The sequence below is a fragment of the Anguilla anguilla genome, chromosome 6 (assembly GCF_013347855.1).
Source record: "Anguilla anguilla isolate fAngAng1 chromosome 6, fAngAng1.pri, whole genome shotgun sequence".
NCBI lineage: Eukaryota > Metazoa > Chordata > Actinopteri > Anguilliformes > Anguillidae > Anguilla > Anguilla anguilla.
This window is the reverse complement of record NC_049206.1, coordinates 11,568,451-11,578,471: the sequence shown is the minus strand read 5'-3', so window position 1 is coordinate 11,578,471 and position 10,021 is coordinate 11,568,451. Positions and strand designations below refer to the sequence as shown.

At 38.1% G+C, this 10,021-nt stretch overlaps 1 protein-coding gene across 1 annotated transcript; it reads right to left on the bottom strand.

Moving 5' to 3' along the window:
- Positions 1 to 867: 867 nt before the first annotated feature.
- Positions 868 to 9,520, bottom strand: LOC118229823 (cytochrome P450 3A40-like). Its single transcript, XM_035422250.1, has 13 exons — positions 9,331 to 9,520; positions 8,423 to 8,516; positions 8,187 to 8,239; positions 7,828 to 7,927; positions 6,961 to 7,074; positions 6,299 to 6,387; positions 5,966 to 6,114; positions 5,161 to 5,288; positions 4,781 to 4,865; positions 4,062 to 4,222; positions 3,728 to 3,954; positions 2,983 to 3,145; positions 868 to 2,476 (listed from the first exon to the last, which is right to left on the bottom strand). Exons 1-13 carry the CDS (start codon positions 9,405 to 9,407, stop codon positions 2,381 to 2,383), a joined length of 1,536 nt encoding a protein of 511 aa, XP_035278141.1. The 5' UTR covers positions 9,408 to 9,520; the 3' UTR covers positions 868 to 2,380.
- Between the last annotated feature and the right edge of the window lie 501 nt (positions 9,521 to 10,021).

Sequence of the window (10,021 nt, the reverse complement as noted above, 5' to 3'; positions counted from 1 at the left end):
CACAAGATAGTTCATTACAGCAGCCTCATCTGAAGGAAACGGGAGAAAAAATGGCTTCACTGATCACAGCTGTTAGCTGTTGATTGCAATTGCAAAAAAGATGAATGAATGGTACAGGGAGAAATTCCAAATGCAGCATAACGTCCTGCAGCTCAAAAATGTGACATTCATATATCTCTTATTTTTCATTATGTACTTTCCATTTTGCCTTTTACGGAAAAAATGAACTTTGTTTTTTTTTTTAACAAGACATTTTGACAATGCGAGACGCCTCCTTGGCACTTTATCTGTGTGGAGCAGGTCATACACATTTTGGGCTGAGCTCTGAGGCCCTGAAGCTCAGAAGGTGGAAAGAGCACAGCGTAAATGTCCAAATCGTTAATAATCACCCTAATTGAAATCTGCTAATTAGCCTCTCAGAGCTCGGCAGACCCTCGGGGAGCAGTTCATACGATTAGATCACTGAGCTGGTGCTTTGGATCCACAGACATCTTGAACTGCACGCACACACCCCCATCCCCCCCCCCCCCCACCCCCCCCCCCCCCCAGTGGCTGAACATTGAGGTAAATCAGCATTACAGTTTCATTCAGGATGGACGCACTATATGTATCAGCAGTCTTGGCAGGTGTTCCCTTCTGTTTGAGCAGGAAGAAAAAAGGGTCCAATGTCATGCAAGTGCATCGGAGTGAAAATAGCAGCCTCCTCCAAACACTGGACTATCTCTGCAATTACAGTCCTGCACAATGCACGTTTCAGAGGACATGAGTCCCTGTACACACCTTGCACGATAGGACTATGCAGGTGGCCATACCTAATTGGGAGTAATAAAAACCAGGAACAAAAAAAAACTGAGAAACATGTTAGCAAATATTTTTAAGGGTTTATTTTATTCATATAAGAAACTATTTAATCACACAATTAGACACAATTAGAACAATTTATTACATGACATTACATCTGTTTGGTATACTTCAAACAGTGTACACCAAAGATCAAACGCCAACAATTGCATATGCCCTGTGTATACACATATATACAATTTTATGTTAGAAAATCACACAACGTGGTATTTTTAAGTGTTGATACAAAGGAAGATCTGCCGTGGAAAGCAAGAAGAATACCACAGTTCTGTAATTGCAACAGTCAGTACCATTTCATAATTCTGAACTTGGCCAGGTTGAGACATCAGTCTGTACACTTTCCATGGGCTCAGCTAGTAAACCAAGGTAAATTACCTTCTCTAATGAGTCATGATCTTGTGAAGAATGGCATTCCAGTTGTGCATTACAATTCCAGTCATGTCAACACTAGATACAACTTGCTAGAACCAATCAAATTACAAGATTATTCATACAGACTAATGTCACAAACTTCGCTTTCCAGACACTCTAGATCAGGGCTGCCCAACCCTGCTCCTGGAGATCTACTCTTCGGTAGGTTTTAATTTCAACCCTAATTTTGCACACCTGATTCTACAAACAGCTCAGTGAAATCTTTAGCCATTGAGCTGTTGAATGAGATAAGAAGATAAAGATAAATGCAATTGCTTTAATTACTTTTAAAGACCAATTCCAGTTTCAAGTGAAAACCAACATGGTCCAATTTCGCTTTGTTGCAGTGAAAATATTTTGCCAGAAGGTGGAGATTACAACAACAATAATTAACAATTATTTGCCTACAAATATCACCTCTGCTGTTGCAAGCAGAATTAAACTTTCATGCTTTTTAGAGGTATTCAATAGCTGAGCTGGATTACCTCCTAACATATTCATGTTTGGTCTGTTTATGAAGAGACTAAATCTGATTTTTTAAATAATAATATCATAGTGGTTAACTCAGCTTCCAACAACATAAGGAAACTTTAATACATTCATTTCGTCATTTTTAATCTGGTTGTGCGTTTTGATAAAGTTTGATAGCAACAGGTTGCTCTGCCAATCAACAAATTCAGCAATTTAACTGATAATTGATGTCTTTGATAATAATTAATAAATTAAATCAAATACATTTATTTTACATGCTGAACAAGTGAGGTGTTTTAACTGTTGATGCACTTGTGTTTGTGTGAGAGTGGAAAACATTAAACGAGGGTATCAGCTGTTAAAACTCCTGTATTCAGAACATAAACACATCATAGAATCGTTAAAACTACAGTAGAAGAAATACGTGCATAAATATGAAAATACAGTGACAAATGCATGACGTGAACAGTGATTATAAAGTGGCTGGTGATTTTGCATAGTTAGTCCACATTAATTTCACCACTAATTAAAAAGAAAATATACAATTAAAATGAATGCATGAATCATTTTCTCGTAGCGTGGTTGAAATAAAGCAAGCCAGAAAACCTGCTATACAGGAGATCTCCCTGGCAAGGTTTTATTCTTCTTTCATAGTAGGGCCACGTGAGACAACTTTCATTTTTATTGGGTTTATAGTTCCAAGAAGAGGTAATTTGTCCAGCTGGAGTGGTATCTGATGAGATAAATGGATTCGAAAGTATTAGGATATTTTTATATTTGCATATGCACAAGACTCCCTCAGAGTAGACATGCACAGACACACACACACACACACACTCACTAACACACTCACACACACACACACACACACACACACACACACACACACACACACACAAACAAACAATGTCATAGTTGGCCAGTATGCTGTCATCCGTCTCAAGTGTTGCTATTGTGGTCCTTGGGTTTTCAATAGACTGAAGATCCATGACTTGTATACTTGAGTGGAACTGTGTAAGTTCAAGATAATCGTCAATCTGTACAACATTTCATTTGGCCTAGGGTAACTCATACTGAGAGCATGTTTCAGTATAGGATGCACATTTCAGGCTCCAATTGCAAGCTAATGATTCGCTATAACAAAGACTTTTCGCTGTCAGCGCTATGATTCCCATGGTTAACAATTTCATAACTTCAAAAAACATGCACATGAAATAAATGATAAAAAATAGACCTTACCTCTGTCTCTTTGCATGTGACAAAGCTGAAGTTCTGAAGTACCTGAACTATAGCAAGTTTCATGAGGGCAACAGCAAACCTCATGCCAATGCAGTTCCGAGGGCCAGCACCAAAAGGCAGAAAAGCATAGGGATCCATGCTGTCCTTGTTTTCCTTGCTAAACCTAAAAGGAGTCCAGGACAATATTCCATAACTTTCATACAAAATTTTAAATGAAAGGGTATACACCAAATATTATAAAACATCAAATAAACCAGTCACATCAAAGACGTTCTACTATTTTATGAACCACAATATTAAATATTAATTATCTAAATCACTTACTTTTTTGCCCCACATTTTCAAGAACAATGTTGGGTTCACCAGTGAAAATGACAGAATTTGCACTTGTGTTTGCTGACAATACAGTCTATACATGTAAAAGTGTACTACTGAAATTTAGTAGCATATTATGACATGGACATATAGGCTACATCACTGCTTGCCAGTATAAAGTTGTGCCCATATGAAAATTATTCCATATTTATTTGTAACATTTTGGCCTCAAAGAATTATTTAAAAAAAGGTTTTCTGAAGCCACTTTGTTTCACTGGGAGGTTATTTCAGATTTCTCCCTTTTCACCTGTGGTGCCTCCCCTTGATATTTCCTGTGGATTCTGCAGCGTGTGAAGGTACATTAGGTATGGAAATAAAACGTGAATGAATTGGACACAACTGCCAGAAAAAGTTACTGAGTTACTGTTACCTTTCAGGATTGAAGCATTCAGGTTCTGGCCAAAGTTCTGGGTCACGGTGCAAAGCGAACACTGGAATCGTGACGAGAGTGTCCTTTGGAATGGTCACCCCATTGACAACGATGGTCTCTGTGCACAGTCGTTCCAGACGAAGAGCAATGGGGTACAGCCTCAGAGATTCATTCAAAACCATATCCAAGTACTCCATCTGAACCAGCTGCTCATACATCACAGGGGCCTACAAGAACAAAGGGAATAATAGATTTTTTGTGAAATTTCCAGAAATGTTCTGGATATTTCTGCTACAGAGTTGATGCTACTACGGAGGGTGCTCCTGTAAGACACCTTGTTTGGGAACACTTTGTCAATCTCATCTTGCAATCTTTTCATGACTCCAGGGTTGGTGGCCAGGTTGTATGCCAAGAATGCAAGCGATTTACTAGCGGTCTCAAAACCGGCAGCCAAAAAAATTGCTGCTGAAGACAAGATCTCACGGTGTGTCAGACCTGTAGAGGCAAAATGAGATGAGTGATATGTGCACATGCACACAGACATACACACAAAATATAACCAAAGCTTTACAACCAAAGAATAAAAACTGTAGGGAATTAAGTAGCCCTTTAACCCCTAGAGAATTACAGGTTAGAGTTGTTAATTGGGAAGTATGATAAGATAGTAAGAAGCTCTTTAAATATCCTTTGCTGAACTATCCCTACTGAAACATACTCATGGATGGTTTCTCAGACATTAGGAAACAAGCGCAGAATATCATAGGAAGGGCATAAATAACCAATTAATGTATTCTTTACCGTCTGTCAATGCTAGCACAACTTATTTTGTTAAAATCAAAGCAATATGCTTCTGACAAAATAACATGCTAATGTTGAATAACAATAGCAGCTAACTATATGACAAATGTGAACAGATTTTAGCCCCCTCATCAACTCCCAGATACTAAATAGCACTCATATCCCTGAAAATGGTTTGCCACTCCTGCACTATGCAGTGATTGTGATGACATAAATCAGCAAATAAGATTTCTGCACTAGGACTTTGAACTTTACCTTTGATTTTCTTGTTTCCATTGGTACCATGTTTGGTTTCTGCTAATTGCAATTCTATCATCAGTTGCAGAAAATCCATTCGATTCTGCAGAAGAGCAATACAGGATGAATGCTTTCCCAGCAGAGCATTTATTAATATTCGGTTGAGAAGTATGAGATGATAGATTTTTCCGTTTTTAGACTTAATTTGTTCACTTTCAGGTCAAGTTTATCTCTGAAAAACCTTGTTTAACCCCTCAGAAAAAATCACTTTCACTCTACAAATTAGGGCATACTTTATTTGAATAATATACTTTAATACCAATATGATATTGTAAATATCCCGAAACATATATTACATGACGATGATTTACACCTTACCCCATAAAAATAAACCTTACCTTTTGGACATTTTTTTCTCGATCCAGCTTTACTTTCTCAACTACAGAAATGAGGAACCTCAGTTCAGCTAGCGGGAAAATGCAAAAACCTGCTTTCTCCAGCAGGGGATTCAAGAACGGAAAAAGAACTGGATAAAACCAAAGAACAGGTGGAAAAGCCAGCTCAGAAAATGTGACATCTTACAGGGAATTTTCACCTACAAACAAATAACATCTCACTGCCTCCTTATGTCTCAATCCGGCCCTGACTCTGCCCGGTCTCCTCAGTGGTAGGCCAAACCACCAATCTCCATGGCAAGAGCAAAGATTCTCCCTTGAGAGAGCAAAGACTTTCCACTGCAAGAGCAAAGCTCAATAAATGAACACTTACAACTTTCATCTGACCCCTCTGTGTTGTGCACCCCTCTTGACTCAAACACACACAGTGATACAAAGGCCACCTCACCATCTCTCACCCTTATCATCAGGAGAACATAATTCCTCTTCAGCTACCTGTACTACTATTTTTCTTTAAACAAGTGATTCTGTATTTAATCAGTTCCATTAATAGCTTAGGGATTGATTGTGGTGTCTTCACTACAACAGGGCTAGCAACATTGCTATATAAAAATAGACATTGTTAACATTTGGTAATGCAGATGCAGTGCAAGCAGAGGGAACTACAGAGTTTTCACAGGCATGCCATCACTATATTAATTTTACAAAGAATAAAGTACATCTCAGTAACTTCCTCAGTAATTTCCATTGTAGCATACAGATCAAAAAGTTAATGTATTATTCCAATAATCTGCTAATGTATATTTACCTGAGAAAAGAAATACTGGATTATCTACGTTCAAGGTGAACGCCTTCTTTATTTTAACAACACTGGGGTCATTTGGTTTACTGAGGGACTCTGTGTCGATACTTAAGGCAACATTTGCAATAGCATCCAAACAATATGCGCCAAAGTACCTGAAATGGAACAAACAGTAAACAGTAGTAGCATTCTTGATGCCAACAATAAATACACAAAAGGCAGACACTTATACAGAACTGAATTAACAGTTCTACTTTTTGGCAGGAAACAAGTGTTGGGAATTAAGATCACTACTGAGATCCTTACTGAGGATTCACAGAGCACATCTGTTATACGTACTCTCGGACTTCCACAGCTTCATCACGGTTAGCAACCTCCTGAAGACATTGAACTAACTTATCAGAATGTTGCTTCATTAATGGAAGCATCTGAAAAAAAGACAAGAGGGTCATTTTCATCACAGAAGTGACTGTGTTTCCTGACTTTTGCAATCTATGCAATCTTTGCGAGATGTCTAAAATGTGTTTCTGTTGAAATTATATTTCACTAAAAAAAATCCTTCCATCCGTCTTCAAATTTTGCAGGAGTTTTATATTGTAGTATTGCAGTCTGCCTGAGTGGCTGCCTAACTGCCCTGCTAAAGGTGAATTCATCTTTAGTGCAGCAGTTAGTGCAGCTGCCTCACCCCTGACAGACCTGGGTTCGAGGCCTGCCACGACACTGGTGTCAGAAGTGGAGGTGTGGCCTCAAAGACCAGGGCAGTGCCCCAGGAGCATGACAGCATGGAAGAAATGATGTGAACTAATGAATTATGTTTTGATATTTAATGATTTATGTGAACTATGAACTATATGTTTCACCATATATAAACACCAAAATGGCAATGGGTTTCCATGCAATTTTCTACTAAAGTCAATTAATCGAGGATTACAGTATGGGGAGACTGATGTGATCCTATGCTTACAGGCCCAGCATAGCATGGGGTGGAAAGATTAGCTTGCCTCCTTGATCCGGCCACTGCTGAACAAAGGGGACAGCAAACTGCGTTTTTGTTTCCAGTCTTCACCTCGAGCATTGCTGACCGCATCGTCGAAGGGACCGTTAAAGCTGAAATCCTGAAACACAGCAAACACATCGGGACATGTTTCAAGGACACAAAGTCAACAAATTTGTCAACAAATTAGAGTCACGTCCAAACAAGTTGTGGTATTTTAGCAGCACAAGTATACATGACACACAATGCAGCTGGACAGGACTTCAGAGTGTAATGAGCTGCAGGTGTGGTGAGAGTATGGCTGTGCACTGGCCAATCAGGGAGCTTCCCACATGCCATTCAAGTGAGGGGATCCTGCAACTGTACTGGTAAAACTACAGAGAAAACACTGTGGACACCAAACTGCAGTTTGTGACAACAACGTGAAGTTATTAAGGTTAGAAAATAGTAGCTTCAGTTGTGACTGAAATCACTAAAACTTTACAAAAAATTGATTTTCATATACTCACCAGGTTAATACCACCCCTCCCATGACAACACAATCACACATTAGACTGTGAAACTGACATCACCACAGGAGACTGAAATTATTATTTCTGTTTTTACAGTATGCAGTGATTTGTGCTATTAAAAAAAATAGGGCCGTACACACCATAAAGTGAACAATAATCCATTAGTTAAATAAACTCCTAAATTAATGCAAATGTTGTATTGTGTGGTTAGCATACTGATAAAATGCGTCAAGTGACCTAGCAATAAAATACCGGATCTTCCATTGGTAAGGTTAGTGAAGGTAATTACTTAATCTGGAAGGACGGTAATATTATACGCATTTAAAATGCATACATCTTGAATATTAGGCCTTTGGGCTCACCCTTCTGTTGATGAAGTAGGAGAAGCATTCTTTCACCAGAACTGTTTTGATCATTCTTGTGTCCACTGTGCATAATAAGGGCAGTCTGCCCTCATACACTCTATGAACAGTCAGGGAAATAATAGAAAAAAGATTTGAGATCTGTTTGTACATATTTGAATAGTTTATTCATTCAAATAAAATTCATGCATCCTTACGTTTAAAGCAAGAGGTATTAAACGTCCCAAATGTACTGTAGGAATTTCAGTCAATAAAACTTGGCCCTTCCGATTCAAAAAACTGGATAAACCCTTTTGATATGATCACTTTCATAGAAGTTGTACACTGTTTAACATCTCAGTTGAAAAACAGATACTAACCCCCAAAGTCTGCCATATGTCTTGAAACACCTCATATCCATCTGATGCAAACCCTGTTGAAATATACAGATATGCATCATAAATATGTGGCATTATCTCCAAAAACAGGGAATACATATTCCTCCACTAATAAGGTACTATACTATCAATTTGTTTGGTTATTATGCAAAATAATGTTGACACCACCGGTTTTTTTTTTTTTTTTTCAGAATTTAGGGGTTCTTTATAATACTTACCTTAGCATATTCAAAAACAGAGCCAAAGAATGGTGAAGGCTTCGGGCCTGGAATTCCAAGTTTCTTGAAGACACCATATGGCCAATAACCATACCTGAACCATACCATACAAGAAAATAGTTACACCTTAAATAACTGTGCAGGGGTTTACATACGCGGTACGCAAGTACACGTGAACGGCAAAACGATTAAAATGCGCGACAGTTTTATTGTATCTATATTTTAGGTAAGTTTTTCGTTATGACACAATTTTATCATAGATTTTATCTTTTGGCTGTGCATGTGTAGGCTACTTACGTACGATTTGTGTCGACCCCTCACATGTACAATCATCACAAACATCCTACAATAGGCCTAAGCGTTATGTGAACAAAATAAAAATGCTTTCTTTTGCAAAGAGAGAAAAAACACATAACACATTATGGGCCGTATATCGGTATAAAATTGCTTTTTTTTTTTTTAAATCATACAGATACCGATGTCATCTTGGCTAACTAACTGACATTATCAAGTCTGAAGGTGTTTTTTATTATATGGGAATCTGTAGACGTCTCACTAAATATCACAATGAAATGCTCAGCCAATACTGGCTAGTTATGCAACCCGATATCAACAGGTCATAGCCTACTCCACACACCAGACTGTCCTTTGTACTGTATTGTTAATGATTATTAGTGCACCACAGAAACGATACGTCTAACTCGTTTTCAGTCAGATTAAATATATGAGTGTATTTTTATTTAATTTACCCCAAAACATTCGTCCGTTTTTAAACCGATTTTTCATTGCTCGTCAGTTTTCAGTCAGACATGCAAAACAGCAGCGTCGATTTTCCAAAACGAGAGAGAAAGAATAAGACGCGATAGGCTACTCATTCAAGTAAAAGGCGAATAAGACGCGATACTCACACAATTAATAAGCAGATAAATGTAATTAGCAGAGCTAATGTTTCTGCTGAAAAAGGTGGAAAATAAATCATGGTCATATTGCACAGTCTATGTTTTATCTATATACACCACACAAATTATGTAGGCTAGGCAGTAAAGTTGCCAGTCCAGGCTGAATCCGGGAAGTTTCTGAAAAGGAAAACACCTACACTGCGCATGTTTGTGCTTGCCATACGCATAGGCGGTTTTGCTAGGGGCCTCGTCTGCCAAAGGGGCCTCGTGAATTTGTGTTTCCTTTTTTATTTTTATTTTTTTTATTTATAAAACATTTTTCCTTTCTTGTCACTCCAAACAAACTATAATCTATAATAGATAAAAAAATAAATATATCTACATGTAAATGTGGGCCTATCCAATTAAATATTTATATTTGCCAATATTTATTATCACCCACATTTCACATTTAATGGACTATTCCACCTTGACCTTTCTGCATTTGCGCCTAATCAATGACGTAGGAATTTGAGTTTCCATCAGAGGCAGAGTCTCTGTTACCATAAAACGTTTTCAAAGTGGGTTTGAGAAGAGACGGAGGAGGAAGGAAGATGCCCAGTTTAAGGAAAGTTTGCCTAAACTGACGAAATTCTTCAATAAAACAGCCAGAGACTCCACGACGGAGGAGCAACAAGTAGATTATCGACCACCCTAACCG

What these genes read in the sequence shown, in the direction of transcription:
- LOC118229823 (XM_035422250.1), bottom strand. Translation starts at nt 9,407, where the DNA reads ATGACCATGATTTATTTTCCACCTTTTTCAGCAGAAACATTAGCTCTG. An exon ending in GAAGCTGTGGAAGTCCGAGA is followed by an intron (nt 6,115 to 6,298) that starts GTACGTATAACA and finishes GTTCCATTTCAG; the next exon opens with GTACTTTGGCGCATATTGTT. An exon ending in TGGAAACAAGAAAATCAAAG is followed by an intron (nt 4,223 to 4,780) that starts GTAAAGTTCAAA and finishes TTGCCTCTACAG; the next exon opens with GTCTGACACACCGTGAGATC.